At 39.8% G+C, this 26,269-nt stretch overlaps 1 protein-coding gene across 2 annotated transcripts in view; it reads left to right on the top strand.

Annotated features, from left to right (window-relative positions):
• Positions 1 to 26,269, top strand: part of THRB (thyroid hormone receptor beta) — a 236,230-nt gene that overhangs the window by 57,808 nt on the left and 152,153 nt on the right. For both annotated transcript variants that reach the window (XM_033930174.1, XM_033930175.1), the window contains one exon: positions 2,541 to 2,610. In XM_033930174.1, the coding sequence (XP_033786065.1) occupies positions 2,592 to 2,610 (19 nt within the window). In that variant the 5' untranslated portion in view covers positions 2,541 to 2,591. The remainder of the gene's footprint in view (positions 1 to 2,540; positions 2,611 to 26,269) is intronic.

Here is a 26,269-nt window from a genome sequence, read left to right on the forward strand (position 1 = left end):
AAACTTTTTGTTACATGGTGTTATTCATCACTGGAGTAGAACACAGATCAATATGAACTTCAGATCTAAATTAAGGGGTAAAGGGGGGATGGGACTTGATATACCGTTTTTTCTGTGTGGTTTACACAAGAAAAGCAGTTTAAAGTGCAGACAAAACCTTGCTATCACTTTGACCCACTGTTGTAAAATTACAACATAGAAATAACCAGCTCTAAATCTCTTAAAATCAGTATATTCAATGATGTCATAAAATCTGCATGATCTACACATATTAATGATCACATAAAAAAATATTTCAAGCTTTTTACTTACTTTAGTCCTGATGTATCCCGTCCAAAACAACAAGATGATATTAGCGGTATATAAGAATTAAATTAAAATTAAATTAAATTAAATTAAAGCAGGCAACAGGGTTGTATGACTTCATGGCCAGATAAACAGACCTATTTACACATTCAACCATCCAATGGTGTTGCAGAACTGAACAATAGGTTCTATTAGTAATGTACATGAAGTTTTAAAAAGAAAAAAAATGGGGGAGGGTTTATTTTGTAGCCTTAAATGTGATGTTGTAATATTACAACACTGGTTCTCAGGGGGTTAAATCGGGCAATGAAGTGTTAAGTGACTTGCCCAGGATGCTGAGGCAGCTGCTCTATCCACTAGACCACTCCTCTCAAACTTTTTGACCACTGGCCACTCACTAAAGTGACATTGAGCTATCTCTCTTCCATTTTGGGGGTGGTGAAGACAGTCCTGTTATCTTTCTTCAGATGCAAGAAATACTTTATTACCTTGTAGGAAGGGAATACTCCAAGACAAGGCTCCTATCCCACAGATGTAAAGATGCTTCCATTTCTGGAAACTACTCAAGTGAGACTCCCAATGACAAGGCAAACTGGAGAAACACGTTCTCTCCAAGCAGAAAGAAATATTTTACTTTCTCTGCCTCCTCTGAAGTACTTGAATGCAAAGCTGCAATGATTGCATCCCGACTGCTTCCTCTGATCAGTAACCTCTCAGGGTTGCCAGATTTTTCTTTTGGAAAATCCGGATCTCCACCTATTTACTCCCACCCTAGTCCCGCCCCCCACTGCCTGCTCTTGTCGGACAGAGAGAAAGTCCACGCATGCGCAGACGCTACGTGATGACGTCAAAAGGAGGACATGTTTGGAGAAATTCAGACGTCTGATAACCCTACTCTAAGGGCCCTTTATATAACCCTGCCCTACTCATAGAAACAGAAGCATCTTATTCTTTATTATGTCACCTATTTAGAACTTCCCAACCATGAAAAGTTCTCTAGTTCAAGACATCCAGATCCCGATATATCCTCAAGTCAGGGTTGACTTCTTGCGACCACACAAACAGGGACTCCCCCCCCCCTTCCCTTCCTGTTGTGGTTTTGTTCAATATATAGAATATTAACAGATACTTGCAGAACCTAAGGGAAACTCTACACTTGTTCCTACTATGTAGGAAACTGTTAGGCAGTCAAAACATGGCCCTCTGGACTTCTTTCACCGAAAGACAGAGCAGTAACTATATCACAAGGAAAAAACATTAGTTTTCTTATGTTGAGTCAAATTCTAAGAAATCAGAATTTGAACTCAGTGTTTGAAATTGCGTGCTGAAGGGCACAGTGCATCAGTGAGAGAGTAGAATTTGAATCCTTCAGAGCTGCCAAGGGTGCTGACCCACTCACTGAGAGATTCAGGGTCAAACCCCAGCCCTCTCTGCCCATCACTTCACCCCAACCTATCCATTGTTCCATCCACACCCGCCCCTGGCATAGCCTATTGGTGGGCCAGAGGCAGAAAAAGTTCCCTTCCTGTGCCACGAAAGCAGGAAAGGTCTTCGTAAGAGGTAATTTCCTATGCCACAGGATTAATATCAGCAGGAAATGATCTTTTAGGAAGGCCAACTCAGTGGAAGACCTACGAAAGTGGACAGGTCTGATCCCAGCTTCCCTGGTTCTTAGACTGTTTCACTACCCACTAAATCTCCATTTTAATCTGCAGTTTTAGACACATTAATTTCCTGCTGCAAATGTAAAGTTTACTGACTGTAGTATGGGTAGTTCCAAATGCTGGATGCTGGGGGGACGAGACTTCTCACATCTGTTATGTCTAACAGTGGTAAACCTAAGACAATTTAGGAGCAGTTAGTGGTGATATTCAGTGGTACTGTCAAGTTAACCTTCTCATGCCTTGTTAAATCATTTTAAATAACTGTTGGAATCAGAAGCATAGCCAGATTTTGGCATTGGGCGAGTGAACAGTGTAAATAAAAAATAGGTACCAGTGCGAGAAGTTTATAAAAAATTGCATAGGTGTCATTTCACTGGAAGTCTATTTGGGGAAGCATCTGCTTTCCTTGCATCTACACCCCCCCCCCCCCCCTTCAGCTATTCCTCTGAGTGGAATAAACATATTGGAGAAGTATTGACTTAAATGGTAATATTTATGTTTATATCCAACTACTTTATTATTCATAAAAGTTTATCATATACATGATATATTTTAACTTATGCCATGCAGGATTTGTATTTATTACGAAGATGGATCAGGAAGAACATTGACTGACCCATAATGCCCAGCAGTATGTCAGGTACCTATGTTATCTGTTAGATCTCAAAAACTCTGTTTTCCTGCATATTAGAAGGATTTTTTTTTTCTAAAACAGGCCACTTAGGAGGCCAAATAGGCAAATGCTTGTCCTCATAAAATAGCCTCATGAAAGCGACAGGAATCACAGATGAAATGTAGCTGCATACATTTATAACTTCTTATAGTACACAGTTTTATATAGGTACCCTGTGGATTAATGTTATAAGAGGCCTTATATGTGCATAGAATAGTGTTAATACATGAAATATCCTTTATATAAAATTAATCCCTAAAGAGACAATTCTATAGGTGAGTGTCTTTTTTTAGTCATGCTGATGCAATGCAGGGAGTGCCTATTTTGTAATAGCATCTATGCACTCAAATTTCATTATAGAATAGTGACATAACCTGGCATTAGCAGAAATTGAAATAACCCTATGGCTATCATATGTGCACACGCCTAAATACAGCACATATGCATGTACAGCACAATGTTCTGTTAACTACATGTATAAACCGTCAGCCTCTGTGAGAGTCCCAGAAAAACAAACAGGCAAACGGACTGCAAAATCAGACCAGCAATAGTGAGTAGACCAAGAACAGACTGAAGTATTCTACAAAATACTTTAATGTGCAACGTTGGAGGGGTAAAAACTGCACCCAACCTAGCTAATGTAACTTAGCCTGTTTCCAGTGACTCAGGAAATAGCCAAAGCTGCATTAAAAAATTTCTTTCACTCAAAAAATTTAAATAAAACAAATTTAATAAGTTTAATATGTTTGAATCTTCTTGTTTCTCCATTTCTTATATCAATTTCAAAAAGATCTTAAAACCCACTTATTTAAACAATATAATATACATTATTGATTTTCATATTATCATGTAGTTATAATGTACTTTTAATCTTTTAATCTATACTTATTTTAGTTTATATTGTGATTTTTTTATTCAATAGTTTTAATGCTTGTATTAGTTACTTAGAATTGTATTATGTATGATGATATTATTATATTGTATGCTGAGTTCCTTTTTTTTTTATAAATCTTTATTGATTTTTCAAAACTTAGACAATGCAATACTATTATCTGAACATAAATATTTCATAAAACGCATTATTAAACATACAATTTATACTTACAACAATCATTTTCTCCCCCTCTTCCCAGATTTAATACAAGAAGTCAAATTATGTAATTATCTATAATAATAAAACACTAAGGCCTAAATTCTCTATTAGTACGTTTAACTTAGGCGTGCTTTGGACGTCCGGTAAACGTAAATACCAATTAACTATATTTAGGCGTGAGATAGACGTCCCGCAAAATAGACGTGCGCAAAATAGACGTCCCTCGTCGCGCAAAATAGACGTCCCTCAAAATAGACGTGCGCAAAATAGACGCAGGTTTCTGAACCGTCTCTAATGTACCCGTGATAGACGTGAGTACGGGTTTGTTTTTTGTTATTTGTTTTTTTTAAAAATTATACTTTATATATACTCTTTATTATCACACATTCAGCATTGATAAGTATAGGATGATGAAAAAGATAACTAAAACACAGTATACCATTTTCTAAACTAAATATTAGTTAATCTAGCAGAGAACACTTCTGTGTTGTATCTTTTTCCTCTAGGATATCAGAATTGTACAGTTTACCATTAATACAAGGAAAAAAAATATGTTATGTTTCAAAGGAGAACTAGAAGATGAAATGTACCTAATGGGTGTTGAACTTACATTATCAGTATGAAAGGTGGGAACCGGTAGATGTGTGCTACACAGAAAGCTGTACAGGAATGTCATACTCACCTCCTATTAGAAGTGGAAAGGATAGGACTTTGAACACCATATAGACTTTTTTTATAAACTTCGTTTAACTTCCACAAAGACTGGCAGGAAAGGCACCCTAAATCATCCAATAAGCTTTCTCTCTATTTCACAGAGACATTATTTCAGAGAGGATAGTTTAGAAGTGATATCTTGCTCGAAAGAACACTCTCCTGGTCTTAAAACATTGCAACAATCAGCTCATTCTTCACAACAAGAAACAGAATCAAAACACAGATTAAACCTGAATGTGGCTTCCAGTTCACAGGAAGAGGAAATAGCAAGCAGCACAATGCTGATCTCATTGTGACATCATCAAGGTGCACCTGGAAGGTAGATATGCCACAAGTAAAAGACAAGCCGGGACTTGAACTCACAACCTACAGATGATCAATATAGTGCTTTTACTCACTAACCTACACTTGTGTCTCTGGTTCCCCTGTCAAAGCATACCTTAGTGATGCAATGATTACCCCTTGTCAAATCTTGTACCTAAAGCCATTTCTGGAGACTCCCATTCCCAAGTCCCCACCATAGCTCAGTGCTTAAAAGCACTGCCTGTATCTTCCAAAGGTCAGGAGTTCAAGTCCTGACTAAGGTTACCAAAGACATAATATTTTTTTGTTCCACCCACCCAAACATGCATAGCTAAGCATGTGAACCTCACTTCCCAATCTTCACTTATTTAATTTGTCATTGTGTTTGGTGGAGGTGGTTCATTCTGCTGTACTTTTTTGTATAACAGCGATATCGGCGTGGTTTAGGATGTAATTAACAGTGTTGATGTAGTGCGGAACTGCCACCGCAAGCACGCCCAAGCGGCACAAATACGTCATCGCGTTTTTTTTGCGTTGTGACATCATAGAATCGGCTGTTCTTCATACGCAGTTATTTCTCATAAAATGGCTGCCAGAAGACAGCCAAATTTTACCACACAGGACACCAGGCTGCTAGCCAGGCTGTTTCTCTCCCGGGAGCACCACTATTTTGTAGTGCCTGGCCATCGCAGGTCATACCTGCAATTCAGGGAGTCATGGAGCCGCCTGACCCGGCGGTACAATCGCAGAGCCTCCTGTCCCAGGGAAGTAAGTATTCCAAGTCAGGCCCTCACAAATAATCATGTAAAATGTAATGATGGAAACCTGTCTCAATCAAATTGTTCATGTTTTTGTGGGTAAATTTTGATTCCTTTTAAAAACTACAATTGTGCATAATAAATCTTTTACATTGAATACTGAAATTAAAGCACATCCCAAAGGAGCAGTAGTAGGATTTCAAATGTCAAATTCAGCTCCTAGAAGGCATCTATTCCATTCACAATATGCACACAACTAATTTTTGGGTCACAAGCTTCGCATTTGTAATAGAAACATCTTGAAATCAACTTTGCCAAATTGCTGCTATGTCATTTCAAATACCTTCACCTTTCCTGGATCAATCTGCTGGTCTAGGGAGATAGTGGCATGACGTTTAAAGTGACAGCGTCAGTACCCTGACGTCAGGGGTTTCAAGCCACGCTGCTCCTTCTGACCAAACTATGTTATTGCCCCTGCTGTATGATTGTAAGCTCACCAGGACATGCTGTAATGTGGGGCAGTGCTGATAGGCTACAGCCTCAGCACCCTGGGGTTGTGAGTTCAATCCCACACTCCTCCTTGTGATGCTGGCCATGTCACCTCAAACCCCCCCCCCCCCCCCCACTGTCCCAGGTACAGTAGAGAGATAGCGATGCCTCCAGCACAGAAAGGGGAAAGAGCTGGAGTACGTGAATACATTCATGTAAAACATGTGGCAGAAGGGGGTAGAGGCAGGCAGCAAAGCGGATAGCGGCTCTTGGAGGGCAGCGTACTCCATTTTTATGTGCTTATAGAGGTCAATACTTAAGTAAACATGTTATGCCACAGTGCTAGATGGCACTCATCATATCCCTCCCTCTCTGTTCTTTCTCTCTCTCTCTATTATCTAGGTTGAGGATCTCAGGAAAAGGGGGCGGCTGCTGAGGCGCCAGGAGCGGGCCTTCCTTGAGGGGGTGAGGGAGGAATTGCGCGCTGAAGCCGGTGAGTAATGAGTCCAGCGTGTGTTTCTTTGTGATCAGCCTACCAGAATAAATAGATGAAAATGCTTGAGTAGCTGTCAACCATTCTTAATCATAAAATCTGCAGTAAAGCTGCTATTGTGATATCATGTCACAATGGCTTTATGGTGTTCTACTTGCCTCACTTACTTACGCTACATTTTGATGTTTACAGTGGAGTAGGTGCTTTGCATCCTGTTATTAGCATTTGAAGAAAATAACGTAGTAAATAATGTCATGTTCAAAAGTGTTGTGGACATATCTGACTGTATCCTATTTCTCTCTTGTCAAGCAGCACCGCAGGCACCCCCTCAGGAGGCCCCGCAGGTGATGGAGGGAGCCCCACCCTGGTCCTCAGCAGAGGAAGAGGAGATGGAGGAGGAGGAAGAGGAGGAGGAGGCCTGGCAGCCCTCAGGACCGCCCACACCACCACTGCCCCCTGGACCTCCACCACTGCCACCTGGACCTCCACCACTGCCCCCACCACTGCCCCCTGGACTGCCTGCCCCACCACTGCCCCCTGGACCCCCACCGCCTGCCCCACCACTACCTCCTGGACCACCACCACCATCCCCTGTTGGACCTTCCCCTTCCCCCACCCACAGCCCTTCCCCTCACTCTCCTGCCCTTCCTGTTCCCATCCCACCCCCTTTCCTTGCTGTTCCCCCCCAGGAGCAGCCCGACCAGCCTCAGGAGGGGGCAGCCAGGGAGATGGCGGCCTACTCTGCCATCTTGGAGGAGGTGCAGGTAATGAGAGGGTGTGTGGAGAGGATGGAACATGCCCTCTTGCGGCTGGTAGCCGAAAGAGGGCATGGTGCCAGCAGCCATACACCCTCTCATTGACTGCACCTCTTCCGCCCCCCTCGCCTGAGGTAGCTCAAGCTGCTCTTGGGGGGCACCTACCCTCTTTCCCTGTGTTATGTGTATGTAAATAGTTATTTAAAAAAAAGTTTTAAGTTTTTAAAAGTTTTAAAAAGTTTATATTTTAATAAAAAAGTTGGTTATAGTTTAAACTTTCCTGTGTGGTTTTAACCATGTAGCATCAGCAGTTTAGTGGACAGAGTCCAAGGTAGATAGGGGTTCAGGAGGGACTGCTGAATGGGCCCTTTTCAATATACAAGAAGGTGACATATAGAAAGTTTGACAATCTTTATTGGGGTCTGTCATTCATTCTATTACCTGCTAGCCACTCTGATGTCAAATCATTGCAGAATCTAGGAAAAAAGTAAGTGAATGCAAGGGTATATGCAACTATAGGTAGATAACGACATCTCAGCTATGATGTGCAAAATAAGGCAGTCCCTGTTCCAAAGTAAATGGCTACATAAGGAAGAAAATATAAGTCACTGTGGTAGATTTGTTGTTAAGGAATAGGGTTACTGCTACTAAGAGTTGGCTCCACACCAGGAGAATCCAAATGAGACATGTGGGTTTTTCTTCCTTTCACGGAAGGTGATGGAAGTAAAGGCCACATACCTCAATCTATCCTCCTGGTTCTTGAGCTGCACTATTTTGGTTAAGCAGGTGTGGAAACCACAAAGATGCTCACAGCTGCACTGCTCTCAGTAATACAAAACTCCATCTGACAATACTGCAGTTGCCTGTTTAAGACACCTGAAAACAGAAAAGAGGAGAAGCTGGTTTACACAAGGTTCACAAACAGGGGGTTCAACCCCCAAGGTCCATATCTATCCTCCCTTCCCTGAAGCAATGTGTTAACCTCATTTATGTTGAGCTGCTGTTTGTGTGCATATAACAGCAGGAATGCGTGCCATGGTGTTCTATGAGGCCAACATTATCAATTTACTATTGTTCCTGAAAGTCATCAAGGATACCTGTGTGAAGAGAACAATAGAAGTGTGAAACATTTATTTCACTCATCAGAAGAGTGACTCAAGTGAAGAATAGTAGAGTATCATTCTCACCTACAACTGTTTGGCTAGGTGCAAGCTGGTGTGCTGAGCTGATGAGCAGAGTTAACCTGAAATGAAGAATAGAGAAACTGTTAACAAAGATCTATGTCTCCAAAATGAAACACTGAAGTTGTGGCAGAACACACACCTAGAAGTAACAGAAGTGCTAACATACCTTTAGACTCCTTATTAAAAATGGCAGCCATTAGCCACTCATTAGGAGTTTTCCACCTGAACCATGTACACTGATTGGATGTCCACTGAATGGCAGTGTTCCCCCCCCCCAACACACCCAACCTGTTCTTATCAATGAGTTAGTACACAGAACCATTCCTCACCTGATTTTAACTTGCCTGTAATTTGATTCTACAAAGAATTAACTTTAGCTCTATGAGTAAACCCTCTCAGATGTATGAACACATCCATTTTACTTATATATCCATATTTCTACCAGCAAAATTTCTACCAGCATGGTCTTTATCAGTCTTCTCAGTCATTTTTGTCAGCCCTGTGGAATGAAGAGTAAGAGATATCAGAAATAAAATAACTATTATAAACAATAGCACACAATGAAAGCCCATAAAGAGAAGTCAGTTTTTGCTGGTTGGTTTCTTTAGTTCTATCATAAGGACACCTAAGTAGCTTACAAAATATCATTCTCACCTGGACTTACTATCTGAGCTACTTCTAGAAAAGATAAAACAACATATTAGAATGACATGTAGCTTGTTAATGGCTCTGTGGAATAGAGAGAAATGGGAGGCAGAGATAGGAAAAAAAAAAGTAAAAGACTAAGACAGAGTAAAGTCTCAAACATCTGCATAAGGAATAGAACAGAATAGAAAAGAAACACTGCTCACCTGGACCTTCTTATACCCATGCACGCCTAATTAACGTCTGACGTCAGTAGGACGGGAAAGGTTTCTCAATGCCTATTGGGCACCGTTCGGGTGCGGTTCCTTGGCCCGCTTCCTAACCACGCCTATCACACCTCATTGGCTATTCTATGGGGGTGTGTTTGAACGTGTTCTACAAGTAGCCTGAAAAGATATCTTCACCTTACAACATGGCTCCAAAACGGAAATCGAATTTCTTGCATGGAGAGTTGCAGATATGGAAAATGGAAGTGGGGCAGACCATGACATTTTGAAAGCAGGGAGAGTGGTGGGTGTAGGCATCTGTGTGTAACCTGGCCTGGCCCCTTCTTTTCCCTAACAATTGATTCCCCTCCACACTTAACACAAAATTTAAGTCCTCAACAATCCCTCACACCAACACCCAGAAAAATCCATAAACGAAAGAAATACAGATAATGGGGGTGGGGAGGAGTGTCAAAGGCAGAAGGGAGTATAAAGGAGAACAGGCAAGTTTCATAGCACAAAGTTTCATCATTGAGGAAACGGAACACCACAAACACCAACTCACATGAGGGGGTCTTACATAGGGAAAATGGCTGTGCCAAAGCTTTCTATATACTAAGCACGCCTAATTAGCGGCGGACGTCATAGAAAGCGTTAGGATTCAAATCTAATTGGATGTGCATTGGATGTGGTTTTGCAATATACAGCTGTAGTGACGTTGTAGTCATTTCCTTCACATCTCTAAGCTCTATGTTCTAAACAAAGTTACCTCTATAGCTCTATGCCTTAAGGCATTGCTTTTTTCATCGTCCATACATCAGGGGGTTCAAGTCTTGAGTAAGGTTAGCAAATAGGTTATATTCATTTCTCAGCCAGGACACCTGGTAACTCTTTAGCCTTGCCTTTACATATCAATATTTTGCTTCAGCTTTTATTATGTGCAGCCCATTGTCTAATAGTTAATGCAACCTGTTCTCTCTCATGCTGAACACCCTCCCCCCACCAAAAACATCCCCCCCTAACTGGATCATTCTTCAACACCTGTCCAAGCCCTCTGAAGTTTGATTTAACTCATAGAAAACAAATATGAAATATGTATTAAAGAATTGCAGCACAAATAACGCCTAAACGGAACCGATTATTTACAGTCCTATATGCATTAGTACAGTGCTTAGAATGAAGATTAGCGTGTGAGAAAAACGGAGCTCCACCTCACATGCATTCAAGCACACTTGGGAATATGGGTTTGGGGCTCAGTGAAAGCAGCCTACTATGACATTATAGCTAAACTCCTTTTCCCTTAGCACTTCACTAAGATATGATATGACAAGGGAACCAGAGGAATTGGAGCTGTGGGTCAGTGAGGAAAGGCACTCTCTACCAATTGTCCGGCCTTTGAGGGTTCAAATCCAAGCCTGTATTTTACTTGTGGCGTATCTGCCTTCCAGGTGCACTTTGATGATGCTTTCCACTTCTTATAGGAGTTGAATATAACATTTCTCCATTTAAACATGGCATACGTTGTTAGTTTTGATCGTGGTAAAGTATACATTTCTGAAATGGTGAAGAAATGGCAGAAAGCGGTATAAGCAAATCCAAACTGCTATAAGCACAAGAAAGCATTTGTAGCTCAACACGCTAATGCTCCTTTTCTGAGCTTTGCCATCTAAAACTCCCCAGTTCGACTCCCACCTTTGCTAATTTTAATAAGGTCCTAGTTTTTTGCTATTAGCTCTTATAACATTTCCCTTTGCAGGCAAACCTATTTTCAACGTACCATGGCTCGGACATCCTAAGCAGTGATGAGAGCACATTAACCAGGCGATCCACAAATGTCATCTTGCTGTCAGAGGAAAGGTGTCTCTCATCACTGCTTAGGATGTCCGAGCCATGGTAAGTTGAAAATAGGTTTGCCTGCAAAGGGAAATGTTATAAGAGCTAATAGCAAAAAACTAGGACCTTATTAAAATTAGCAAAGGTGGGAGTCGAACTGGGGAGTTTTAGATGGCAAAGCTCAGAAAAGGAGCATTAGCGTGTTGAGCTACAAATGCTTTCTTGTGCTTATAGCAGTTTGGATTTGCTTATACCGCTTTCTGCCAGCCCCAAACCCATATTCCCAAGTGTGCTTGAATGCATGTGAGGTGGAGCTCCGTTTTTCTCACACGCTAATCTTCATTCTAAGCACTGTACTAATGAATATAGGACTGTAAATAATCGGTTCCGTTTAGGCGTTATTTGTGCTGCAATTCTTTAATACATATTTCATATTTGTTTTCTACTTGAAAACGTTCCAAATCTTTAGGCATTCCTTTGCTTAAACTTATTTGAGTTCATCCTGATATGATACCTAATGAAGCACGGACAGTTCAGTCAAGCAGCTGTAGCTCTATCGGTTAGGAGCCCAGCCTGTGCTGCTAACATCCAGAAGTTGTGGGTTCAACACCCACCACGTCTTTTAATTGTGGCATATTACTGGAAGATGCAGATTGATGAGGTCACAATGAGGTCAGTTTTGTGCAACTGAACACCTCCATTTTGCAATGAGGGAAGCTGGATTGTTAAGGTGTGTATCTGTTTATTCTCTTTTTAAGTGCTGATAATGTGTGCTGGTTTTTCTTTGCTTTCAAAAGAGAGCCGATTGCAGTGCTGTTTGTTGAGACAAAAAAGGGGGTTGTAAAAGCCATGTGAAAATTATATTATGGTTTGGGATGAAATGTGGTTTGTTATCCATGCAATATAATGTGTTCCATTGTTATGGTGTCATTATATTTATTCGGACAGAGAAAAGATGAAATATACCTATTGAAATTCACTATTGGAATTATTGATGAAAAACACAGCGGACGTCTGCCTCGCGTCTAACAAAGAGCCGCAATTACGATAGTTGAAACGGCATTGAAATCCAAGCTAGACCAGGGTTTCTTACGTCTACATAATTCACGAGATTTAGACGCACGCGTTCGCCCAAGTTGCGCCTATCTAGCGTCCCCACTTGGCACGCCCAACGGAACGCCCACGGAACGCCCACGTCCAGAGCTGCAGACGGGACTATGCGTTCAATAGACGTTAGTTCGTTATGTACTACCTAGGGACGTCTATGTGTCGTTAATTACCCAATTAACATCAATTAAGACCCTTAACTCCGTAATTATTCACTTGCAGCGGACGTCCAAAGCACGCCTAAGTTAAACGCAGTAATAGAGAATTTAGGCCTAAGCGCGCATGCACATTCTTAACGCCGTGTTGCCTGATCTGTAGTTCCGTGGCCGGCAGAGTGCACATGCGCTCTTACCACGCATCTCTCTGTCTCACAGCGAGCTTGCCGGCTCCGGCCAGACAAAGTTCACTTTTTTGTTCAAAGCCCCCACCGCGGCTCCTCTATCGAACCTCACCAGAGTTGGAAAAGACTTCCGACTCTGGTGGGGATAGAGAGAGAAGACACAGCATCGGCTTTGAACAAAAAAATGAACTTTGGCTGGCCGGAGCCGGCAAGCCCGCTGCGAGAAGGAGACATGGCTCCCTTACTGCCCCCCCTTCCCTTCCCATGGTCCCGACTACAAACCTGCCGATTCCAGCAGTGTGTGCAGCACTCTACACACGCTGCTTCAGGGCCTTCTACTGCCCTGATTTGCTCTGCCACATCTCTGATGATGTCATCAGGGACGTGCCAGAGTAAATCAGGGCAGTAGAAGGCCCCCAATAGCGTGTGTAGAGTGCTGCACATGCTGTTGGAATCGGCAGGTTTGTCGGGACCACAGGAAGGGAACGGGGGCAGTAAGGGAGCCGGCCAGATCGCGGGAAGAGAAAGGGGAGGTAGGGGAAACGATGCTGCTGCACAGGGAAGTGGTGTGGGGGGAGGGAAATGGAGGGGGAGGGAATACTGCTGAGGCTGCTGCACAGGGAAGTGGGGAGAGAAAAATGCTGCTGCATAGGAGGTAGGGAGAGAGACAGATAGATAGAAAGAAAGACAGACAGCGGGAGGAAGGGAGACAGAAAGAAAAGAAGAAAGACACAGAGGCAGGGAGAGACACAGAAAGACAGACAGACAAAGGGGGCCAGGGAGAGAAACAGACAGAAAGAAAGACAGCAGGAGGGAAAGAGAGAGACAGAAATAAAAACAGACATATATTCTAGCACCCGTTAATGTAACGGGATAAAATACTAGTAATATTATAAACAAGTAATTTTAATAATCAAAATACCTTTCCCACCCCCCACCCTCCCCTGGATGTGTAAGGAAGTCCACCAACCACAAAAAAATAAATAGATAAATACATTACAATTATTATGATGTTACAAATATAGTCAATGGGCTCCACACTTTATTAAATGTACTGCTAAACCCCAAACACTCTGCATTCATTTTCTCATATTTATACATAGTAGAAACATTTCTCCACCAAAACGTATAAGTACCTTATGTGTAAACTGCTATGAACTGCTGGTTAGGCGGTATATAAAAAATAAATTATTGTTATTAATAAAATTAACAATGGGGGCGTGGCTTGGAGCGCGCACAACATGGCAGCTTAACCGCGGCGCTCTTCGTCTCCAGGCAACGAATTTTAAGAAAACTAACTGTTTTACTTGCTCACCCGAACTAAAATTTATAAAATATAACAAAAGAAATGGCTGCGACGAGACAGGGAAAGCCTGAAAAGCCGTGTACATCGGCGAAAAGGTCAAAGATCACCCCCGTTTCACCGTCGAGTGTGCCGATCCCACTGGAAGCTGAGGAATTAACTGAATCATCGGATATCATGGCTGAACTATTTAAAATTAAACTTATGTTAACAGATAATGCCTGCAAACTTTCAGAAGTTAAGGAAGAACTGCTTAGTCTGAAACAGGAATTTCAAACTGACAGGCAGAGAATATCTGTAATAGAAGAAAAAATCGGGCAGTTGGAAACTTTCACACAAAAGTGTGAAGAAGAAAAAAAAGATGTAACTGCTTTAAAAAATCAACTGATAGATATGGAGAACCGAGGGAAAAGAAAGAACATTAGAATACTTGGTATGGCTGAAAATCTTGAAGGGGGAGACCCTGTACAGTTTCTGGAAAATCTTTTACCTAAACTGCTTCAACTAAATTCTAAATGGCCGTTAGAAATAGAACGTGCCCACAGAATCCCCACAAGAAAATCAGTAAACCAGACTGCTCCTAGACCTTTAATCTTCAAAGTATTAAGATACCAACAAGCCTTGGAAATATTAAAGGTTGCAAAAGCAAATAAAAACCTAAATTATAAAGGATCTAAATTGATCTTGGTTCCAGATTTCGCCAAATACACTGCAAATATAAGGAAACAATTTCTTACATTCAGACAGCAATTAAAAGAAAAAGGCTACATATATGGACTATATTATCCATCTACAATGAGAGTGTCCACTGGGAATAAATCCATTTATTTTCAAGATCCAGCAAAACTAAAAGAATTTTTGACACAAGAAGAACCAATGTTAACATAAAAAACTGATTAAAAGACAACTTTCAACTAAAGAAGAAAGAGAAAATACAAGATAATATAAAAAATAAGAAGATGGATAAAAGAAGAAAAAGACAATGATTTTCAAGATCCTGGAAAACTGAAAAATAAAAGAGAAGATTCATCTGAAGATAAGAGATAAAAATGCAAGATATAAAAAAAATGGTTAAAAAGAAAGAAGACAACAATGATTATTAACAAAATGAATTATTTTTAAAAATGTTTGAAAATATTTGATTTAACAATTATTAAAATATTTTGGATGTTATTAATTAAATTATTTATAAATTTTATTCCATCCAATTTTAAAACATTGATAAATTTTAATTAAGCTATTATTAATATACTGGATATTATTATATATATTAATAATAGATATCAATTTATTTATAGAATATTGTTTCTATATTTATTACTGCTAATATTAATTGAGGGGAAAATTGATTAACTGAGTGGGAATTCACTATAACATAGGCATTAATTATAGAATCTTAAAGATATATTTTATATATAATCTATTTATATTACTATGAAGGATGATATTTAATAAAAAATAAAAATAAAAAAAAATTGTTTAATAATGATTTTATTTTAATTCTGAATTAATAACAACAAATATATTTAATTATTTATATGAATATTTAATATATACGAATTAGAACTGTATACAAATATTGTATTATTGAAGGGTTAACATAATAGTTATATTTAAGATTTCAAAATATTATATGATTTATTCAATTATAATTGATATGAATTATAATATATAATGGGATTATTAATGAAGGGAAAATGAATAATAGGGTGGGTAAAGAAACATAGAATATATTGAATTAGAGCTTATTTTTTTAAATAATTTTTGAATGATTAGTTGCCTGGGGGAGGGGATATAGGTTTTGCATGTCCAATGTGTGTTCCAAGTCAAACATTGATAGTGGGAGGGTGGGGTGGGAAAATAAAGGGTGGGAATGGGGATCAATATACATTAATTGTGCTAAGATCTAATCATGTTTATTATCATAGAATATTGCTTAAAATTTTAATTATAAATAGATGGATATAAAAATTTATTCTATGAACGTCAATGGTTTAAATCATCCTATTAAGAAGAAAAAAATATTATCGTTCCTTAAAAATCAAAATGCGGACATCTACTTCATTCAAGAGACCCATCTTTCGGAAATTGAATCTAAAAAATTATCTGGGGGCTGGATTTCTAAATGTTTATTTGCACCGGCTTTAAAGAAAAAAGCTGGAGTGGCTATATTGATAAACAAAAAATGTAATGCAAATTTCAAATTAATAAATTATGACCCCTTAGGTAGATGGGTGCATATCAAAATGGATCTGAGAAATACTACCATGGATTTATTCAATTTATATGCTCCTAATACGAATCAAATGGAGTTTTTCAAACAAATTCAACAATTACTTTTACCACTGGCTACATCTAATTTAATAGTAGCAGGGGATTTCAATGCTGTAATGGATCCAATTTTGGATAAAAAACCAAGTAGAATTATGAAATCATTAGGCTTAGATAATTTGACTCAATCTTGTAATTTAGTAGATATATGGCGTATTCTTCATTTTAATGATCAAGAATTTTCTTTTTGTTCTCAGGTCCACAAATCCTTTTCACGAATTGATTATATATTTGTTTCCAATAACTTAGCGCAGCGTGTGTTAAAAGCAGTAATAGATCCTATTATAATTTCGGATCATGCTGGTGTGTGGATTAATCTTCAAAATAATGATATTGAACATTTCAATTCAATTTGGAGATTTGATAATAATTTTTTAGCAGATTCAAATTTTCTGGAAGAATTTAAATTAAAAATACAAGAATTTTTTCAAATTAATGATTCGGATAATATTAATGCTGAAATCTTATGGGATGCTTTTAAAGCAACAATGAGAGGGAATATTATTTCATATTCAGCATATATTAACAAACAACATAAAAACAGTTTCTTGAATTAGGAAAACAAATTAAATTATTAGAAAATAAATTAATTGAAAAATGGGAAAATAATACATTACAAGATTTATTAAAACTAAAAGTTAAATATAATGAGATTTCTTCTCAATTTGTGAGGAAAGATTTATTTAATAGACAAGTTCAATTTTACGGAAATTCAAATAAAGCTGGAAAATTATTGGCAAATTTTCTTAAAGCAAAAAAAAGAAAATCCAAGATTATTGCAATAAAAGATATACAAGGTAATACACACACTAATAATAAAGACATTTTAATACAGTTTCTTGATTTTTATAAAGATTTATATTCTTCTGAATCTTATGAAAATAAAGAACGAGATGGACTAAGTTTTTTAAATTCATTTATTGGACCAAATGTTCCAGATCATATAAAAAGAAGTTTAGAAGAACCTATATCTTTAAAAGAAATAGAATCAGCATTGAAGTCTCTTAGAGCTGGATCCGCTCCGGGTGGTGATGGTTATACGGTTGAATTTTATAAATCATTTCAAAACATTATTTTACCATATCTATTAAAGTTATATCAGTATCAAATGAATAATGGAAATATATCAGGTACAATGGCTGATTCACTAATTATTGTCTTACCAAAACCAAACAAAGATCCTACTTTGGTTTCAAACTACAGGCCTATTTCCTTACTAAATGTAGATGGTAAATTAATTTCTAAAGTACTAGCAATAAGATTGGCAAAAGCTCTTCCTTTCATTATTGATGTACATCAAACAGGATTTATTGCTAAAAGACATTCATTACACAACACTAGATTAGCATTTCATTCTTTAAACTTAGCAAAAACTATGAATGATCCAACTTTTATGCTATCTTTAGATGCAGAAAAAGCATTTGATAGAGTAGAATGGAAATTTATGTATCAAGCTCTAGAATGGTTTGGAATAGGACCCGATTTTATTAAAATGATTCAGACTTTGTATAGCTCTCCTGGTGCAAGATTATATATAAATAACAATTTATCAGATAGATTTAACTTGCAAAGGGGAGTTAGACAAGGATGTCCTTTGTCCCCCTTACTGTTTGATATTGTTTTAGAACCCTTGTTAATTGCAATTAATCAAACTAAGGAGATAAAGGGAATCCCATTTTCTTACTGGGAATATAAACTTTCTGCATATGCAGATGATATCTTATTATATTTAAGAGAACCGGGGAATACTATTCCAAATTTACTTAATCTTCTAGAGGAATTTGGAAAATTTTCTGGATATAAAATTAATTGGAGTAAATCAGAAATTCTTCCTATTAATGTTCACTGCACCAAAGGATTATTTGATTCATATTCATTTATTTGGAAAGAGGAAGGAATAAAATATTTAGGAATTATGATCAAAAATACAATAGATGATACAGTCAAAGAAAATGAAAAACTTTTATTAAAAAAAATTACAGAAATGTGTGAACAATGGAATCCTTTACATCTTTCATGGTGGGGAAGAGTTCAAACAATTAAAATGATGATATTGCCTGTGGTTTGTTATCAAATGAGTATGATACCAATATTTTTTCAGGGGTCCTTTTATAAAAAATTAAATAATATTATTACAAAATTTGTTTGGTTTGGGAAAAGACCCAGAATAGCTTTAGTATCTTTACAAAGACCAATTGTGGAGGGAGGGGTAAATTTTCCAAATTTTTATAGGTACCATCAAGCCTATATTCTAAGACAGGGTATGTATTGGATCCTCCCAGATCTCATGGAGAATGTACCAGACTGGCTATATTTAGAATGGCGGCTCCTGTTCCCATTACATTTAGATCATTTAATTAGTATAACAATGCCTAGAAGATATAAAGATAACAGAATTTTATTAGACACTTGGAAAACATTAAGATATATAAATAACCTATCAACAGATCCAATTTCTAAATCACTAAATCAGTCTATTTGGATAAACTCCAGGATCAAAATTGGCGGATTTAAAATCGTCTGGAAACAATGGATAAGTGCAGGTATACGAACATTAAATGATGTCATTTCAGAAGGTTCACTGCTTAGTTTTTCACAATTGCAAAATAAATTTGGCTTAAATAAATCACAATATTTTAAATGGATGCAATTGAAGCAGGCCATTCAGGCAGGGTTCCCTGAATGGAAAAATCTTAATACTCAATATAGTCTACAGGTTCTATGTTTCCAGGCGGATTTCTTGGGACACCAAGCCGCAAAATGGTACAAATTAATATATGGATTTTTAAATAAAAAAAAGAAAAATGGACTTAGGGATATTTGGAGTATTGAGATTGGACAGACAATTTCTGTTTCTCAATGGCCACGATTTTGGTCCTGGAGATTAAGATCTACAAAGTCAGCATCTATGAATCAAACATGGATGTTTTTATTACATAGAGTGTTATGGACCCCTACGCGCCTGCAAAAGATAGATAGCACTAGATCCAATAGATGCTGGCATTGTAAAACAGAAATAGGGACGTTAGATCACTTAATTTTTTTTTGTCCCTGTGTAAATGCCTTTTGGAATTTAATTTGGCCCCAAATTAATAAGTTATTAGAAAATCATGTAGGACTCTCATATGACACCATACTATTTGGCACTGCAATGAGAACTCAGAGTCCGATCTCAGCAAATAATAATAAGCTGCTATTAATATTGACAGGAGTCGCCATGCAACAAATAACTCAAAACTGGAAGGACTACACCAAATTAAATTATACATTCTGGTGGAACTCTGTCTGTCATATATACAAAATGGAAAAAATAATAGCGTTACAACAAGGGAATCTTCATAATTTTAAGAAAATATGGCAACCATTGACAAATTATTCTACTGATTAGATTTCTTAGCACATTTGTAATAGATATATAGGATTGGGGAGGGACTTATATAACTTTTGGATTTACTATTTATGATATGATATATAGAATGTAATTACAAATGTTATGAAATAATTAATCTATTAAAGTTGTTGTGTACTACTTAGTGGGGTGGGGGGGACCGGGGGCCCTGTTAACATCTTTGTGACTCCCCTCTCACTCCACGTCGGCTGACTGGGGTGTATGCTTGAGGGGGGATTGTTGGGGATTTTGGGGGGCTTGGGAAGGGGGGGTGGGGGGGTTTGGGGGGATGTAAGAATAGAAAATTAATAAATAAATCATCACAATAATGATTATATTAGAATGGGGAGGGGAAGGGAATGTATATTATATGGATTTAAGTATTGGAAAAATGGGAGGGATATATGTTATCTGTTAATTGAATTATTTGTAATCACAATTTTTCATGTATTATTCGAAGTTTATATGTACAATTAAAATATTGTAAGAATGAAAAATTTATAAATAAAATATTAAAAAAAAATAAATAAAATAAAATAAAATTAACAATATATTACAGTTACCACAATTGTAGCTCAGGAGAAGGTTTTTTTCTAATTGTCCAATCGCACACTGGTCCAGTACAGATGACTGCAGGCAAACAGGTGTTTATTTTTCTCTTCTTCTTTCTTGCGTGGGCTAGCATTTGATTGCAGTTCTTGTTGATCCCTACTACTCTATTAACAAATCAATAAAGGAAAACCCTAACTATTCCCCAAGATTTCACTTAAAAACTAGCTATATAAAAGAATCAATAATTGAGATAGCCCTAAACTATACCCACCCACAATTACCGTATTTTCACGTAGATAACGCGCACCCGTGTAAAACGCGCACACGGGTATAGCGCGCGGAAAACACAAATTTATGTACAGAAATTTTTGTATACTGCGTACACCCGTATACTGCGCATGCTGCCCGACTCTCCAGTCGCCCGCCCCGACTCTCCTCTGGCCACCCCGACTCTTCTTTCGCCCGCCCCGACTCTCCTCTCCCCCTTGAAGTCCTGTCCCCACCCTGAAAGCCTGATGCCCCCCCCAACGTCCGATTCATCCCCCCCCGCAGGACCGCTCGCACCCCCACCCCGAAGGACCGCTCGCACGCACCCCCACCCTGAAGGACCGCTCACACACCCACAGCCTCCTGACCCCCCCCCCATCATGTAGAAGCTCCTACCGGTGTCCTGCTGCTTCCCCTCTTGACCCGCCGACTCCCCAACACGATCGGGGCAAGAGGGAGCTCAAGCCTTCTTGCCCCAGCCAACCTTGGCACCCCTGACACGATCGGGGCAAGAGGGAGCTCAAGCCCTCTTGCCCCAGCCAACCTTGGCACCCCCGACACGATCGGGGCAAGAGGGAGCTCAAGCCCTCTTGCTCCCCCGACTCCCCGACACAATCGGGGCAAAAGGGAGCCCAAGCCCTCTTGCCCCGCCGACTCCCCAACTCCCCGACAATATCGGGCCAGGAGGGAGCCCAAGTCCTCCTTGCCCTGGCGACCCCCCCCCTAGTTGTTCGGGCCAGGAGGGAGCCCAAACCCTCCTGGCCACGGCGACCCCCTACCCCCACCCCACACTACATTACGGGCAGGAGGGATCCCAGGCCCTCCTGCCCTCGACGCAAACCCCCCTTCCCCCAACGACCGCCCCCCCCAAGAACCTCCGACCGCCCCCCCAGCCGACCCGCGACCCCCCTGGCCGACCCCCACGATACCCCCACCTTCCTTCCCCATACCTTTCTGTAGTTGGCCGGACAGACGGGAGCCAAACCCGCCTGTCCGGCAGGCAGCCAACGACAGAATGAGGCCGGATTGGCCCATCCGTCCCAAAGCTCCGCCTACTGGTGGGGCCTAAGGCGCCTGGGCCAATCAGAATAGGCCCGGGAGCCTTAGGTCCCTCCTGGGGGGCGGGGCCTGAGGTGGGCCCATGTGCCTCAGGCCCCGCCCCCAGGAGGGACCTAAGGCTCCTGGGCCTATTCTGATTGGCCCAGGTGCCTTAGGCCCCACCAGTAGGCGGAGCTTTGGGACGGATGGGCCAATCCGGCCTCATTCCGTCATTGGCTGCCTGCCGGTTTGGCTCCCGTCTGTCCGGCCAACTAAGGAAAGGTACGGGGAAGTGGGGTGGAGGTGTCGTGAGGGTCGGCCAGGGGGGTCGCGGGTCGGCTGGGGGGGCGGTCGGAGGTTCTTAGGGGGGGGCGGTCGTTGGGGGGAGGGGGGTTTGCGTCGAGGGCAGGAGGGCCTGGGATCCCTCCTGCCCGTAATGTAGTGCGGGGTGGGGGTAGGGGATCTCCGTGGCCAGGAGGGTTTGGGCTCCCTCCTGGCCCGAACAACTAGCGGGGGGGGGGGGGGGGGGTCGCCAGGGCCAGGAGGACTTGGGCTCCCTCCTGGCCCGATATTGTCGGGGAGTTGGGGAATCGGTGAGGCAAGATGGCTTGGGCTCCTTTTTGCCCCGATCGTGTCGGGGAGTCGGGGGGGGGCAAGAGGGTTTGAGCTCTCTCTTGCCCCGATCGTGTCAGGGGTGCCGCGGTTGGCTGGGACAAGAGGGCTTGAGCTCCCTCTTGCCCCGATCGCATCGGGGAGTAGGGGAGACGGCGGTCCTTCGGGGTGGGGGTGTGGGTGCGTGCGAGCGGTCCTGCGGTGGGTGAATCGGACGTCGGGGGGGGAACTATGGAAAAAAAATTTTGTGCAACGCGCTCACGCGTATACCGCGCAAGGGTATGCACGGTTTGTAAAAACACGTATAACGCGCGCGTTATATGCGTGAAAATACGGTAACTAAAATTTAGAAAAAACTCCAAACATTGAATAAATGTTTCAGAAATAATATCCCAAAATATTTCAATAATACTCCAATAATATCTCCAAAATAATCCAATAATACTCCAATTATATCTTCCTGGAGAGAGAGCTGTGCTGTCCAAAATTCCAAAAGTGACACAAAATACAGCTCAGAATTCTTAAAGCTACAGAAATACTTTTTAAATTTTATTTATAACCTTGCTTACACTAACTTTTGGGGGGATAGTATTAAGGTCAAAACAGAATGAATATAGACATCACATAAAATGTACTAAATGGCAAATCAATAAATAACATCCATACTAAAAAAAAAACCCCAACCTTATATAAAACAATAAATATTTATGATTGTCATTAAATAATAATCCAAACTATAATTAGAAACAATTAAAAATATCCATAAAATAGCATCAAATAACAGGCATATAAGAGTTATAAATAAAACTATGATTGGAAACAATTAATACTAATTAAAAGCTCAATGACTGAAAATCTCATACACATATTCAAGGATATAAAAATTATATACCCAGAACAATGCCAAAAGTAGTTTGCACTGAAACTGATAAATACAAAAAGAATTAAAAAAACAACAACAAATGAATGAGGCACAGATTGATTAATTAAAAAGTTCAAAACATAGGCTAGGAGTCGAAGAGGTTACTTAGGGCCTGATTCTGTAAATGGCGCCCAAAGTTAAGCAGTGGTAGGCACCCTACCACCGCCTAACTTAATTGGTTTAATCGATGCACTAATTGGCTTTGCCGATTGAAAACCAATTTAAATGCAACCCCCCAAAAAATGATAGGTACCTAAGGACACCTCCAAAAAGGCCACCGTTATCCCACCAATGGAGATGCTTTACACCGCCACTGTAGGTGTGGTTAACGCCGGAAGTGGCATTAGACATCATAAGGCATCTACGTAGGCACAATTCTCATGAAAGGTAGGTGTCGGAAATGTAAGCCTTTAAAACCCTGGCCTACATTTACTGTGCCTACCTTTCACGTAGCTGTGATTCTGCAAATGGTACCCTTGGCAGCCATTTTTGAGGCAGCCGCCGATAATGGAGCCATTTACAGAATCCGGGCCTTACTGCATCTCTCCCTCCTATCCCAGGGCTTGTTGCTGAAACAGCCAACCTTGGCCGTACAATCAAATAAGCAGCTTAGTGTAGGTCACATGATCAACAGTTCCAAAGCAGAATCAAATAAAAAATATATTTATAACTTAAGAACATTTACAAAATTGAACTAATAGCTTTAAAAGATATATAAAATATACTTTCTTGGTACTGAAACCAAACAGATTCTTTAATAGTTATTTTCCCAGCTGATGCTAGTCAGTTCTAGGCCTCCTTAATTTCTATACATTTTTCTAACTTACACTGGGGAAGGAAAATGTTAAATGAATTTATGTAGATAAATAGGTATGATAGTAGGTGTGTGTGCATATGAATCATGCTTGATGATGTGGCCTTCCTCTATGATAATACTATCCATGTCTTCTAATCCCTGAAGACTTCAAGATTTATTTTTGTGTATATGAATTATATGAGAGGTGTAAATGTGAATTATTTTGCACACTTTCCCATGGCCAGTTTTAGACATGCTGGAGCCCAGGGCAGAAATTAAGGAGGGGGGCCCCTGACCCTCTCTCCTCTCTGCACCTTCCCCTGATGTCCCTACCTCCCATTATTATCACACATTAAAACCCCCCCACCCCTCGACATCTCTACCTCCCATTGTTACCACAAATAAAACAGTTTTAAATGACTTCTTTACATATCTATAGATAGATTTCTTTAGACAAACCTTTACCAAATACAGAAAAAAAGGATCACAAATAGAAAATGAACTGGGAACCCTAAGAAATTAAACTCTGCAAGTATTACAACAGTGGAGAAATAGAAACAGTTATGCACTTCTTTCTGTACTAAACACACAGGAATCCCAGGCTGATGGGGGATCCCAAATCCCTACCAGTTGAAGACCACCTCCGCCAGTCTGGTAGCCAGAAATAATAATAATAATAATAATTTTATTTCTTGTATACCGCTATACCGTGAGGTTCAAAGCGGTTTACAGTAGATACAGAAGAGATGCAATTAAGTAAGATTAATTAAAATGAAGAAAAAGTACTTAGAGTTCCCTGACTGTCCCAAAGGCTCACAATCTTGCTAAAGTACTTGAGAAAAATAAATTAATTAGGCTAGCAACATAGAATAGAAGAAGGCAGGAAAACAGTACATAGGAAAATTAATTTAGAATACATTATATAGGAGGTTTTTTTCGGATACGATATATGGGAAGGATTTAACATAATAAACATAATAAATTATGTATCATTAAAAAATTAAATCTCGTAACATTACAAAGATTCTAAACTGAATTCCATACATTGATTGAGTAAATGGTTTAGTAAACGATTTTAGAAATTGAAATTGGTTACATTAATTAAGAAAATTGAACCAGGTAGTAGACTAAACTTGGGAATATAAAGAGGAGATGGAGAAGAAATCACCAAGCTCTGCAGCTGGCGGCAGTGTCTATGAGCTGCCACCAGCTGCAGAGCTTGAAAAGTTCTGGCCGCTAGACTAGAGGAAGAGGTCTTCAGCTGGCAGGGTTTTGGGAAGCCCACCAACTTAGGTATTTATATTTTGCATTTGGATAGGAGGCATAGGGTATGGGGGAAGAAAATTTAGTGTCCACCCACTTTGGGCTCAGGGCTACTACCCGCTATCTTCTGCTTTCCTATGTCTTCTGATCATTCCTTTTCCAGTGGTTGCTATACATATATATCTTTTCTCCACTCTCCTGTCTTGTTTCATTCCCTCACCACTCCTATCTTTGATATACTGATCTTTCTTTTATAGCTCTTCTTGCCCCTTTTTACTTTTCTGCCTCTCTATCCACTCAAATTTCACCCTTGTCCTTCTTTTTACTTTTCAGCCTCTTACCAACTTTTCTTCTCCCTTTCTCAAGCTCTTGCCCTCCCATTTTCCATCTTATGTCTTCCCTGCCTCCTATTCCCTTATATCTTTTTATCTACACCTCTGTACTTACTATCCTCCTCTCATTCATCTCCTTGCCACCCTCTGTCTCTCCTACATGATTCCATAATTTCCAATAAATCTCCCCCCCTCCATTTTTGTTCCCCAATAGCCCAATGTCAACCTACAAAAAAGTTGTTTGTTTTTTTCCAAACCTAATGTGGCTTTTAGTATACCACCCTATATCAAATGAAAATGAAATACCATGGCTTCAATGGAAGGAGTTAATATGGCAAGGGTTTCCAGCCAGGCAGAATTAACACAAACAAATCAAGGGTACAATTTTTCTAATCTGACAGGGATGTGTACATTTAGCACAGCTGCAGAAAAATAAATGTCTTAACTTAAGCAGTACTATGCTTGCATGCTTTCTATTTTCATTGTGTTTCCTAAAACAAACACTGAAATAGTAACTGGCAATCATCCTAGCTTTCCAAATAGGAAAACTACCCCACTGTTATAACCTTTGCTTATTTTGTCAAAACGAGAAAGTTGTACTATAAATTTTTTATCTCCTGTTACCAAACGTTGCAAGATTGGCAACCCTTTTTTAAAGATGAATGTAAAGCGTGAGAAAATGCATGAACACAGTAGGCTGACAGTTGGAGTACAATCTTATTCTTTCAGTTCTCCTGAAGCACTGGAATTCAGATTCTATGGTACATCCAGCCTCTTGACTCCCGCCAATGGCATACCCATCATATGTGACACCTGGGGCTGATCATTTTTGTAACACCCCCTTCCTCTATATGAAAAACATGATTTTTGGTAATAATCTACAAGTCACACAAGAGTGTACC

Source organism: Geotrypetes seraphini, chromosome 2 (assembly GCF_902459505.1).
Source record: "Geotrypetes seraphini chromosome 2, aGeoSer1.1, whole genome shotgun sequence".
Lineage (NCBI taxonomy): Eukaryota > Metazoa > Chordata > Amphibia > Gymnophiona > Dermophiidae > Geotrypetes > Geotrypetes seraphini.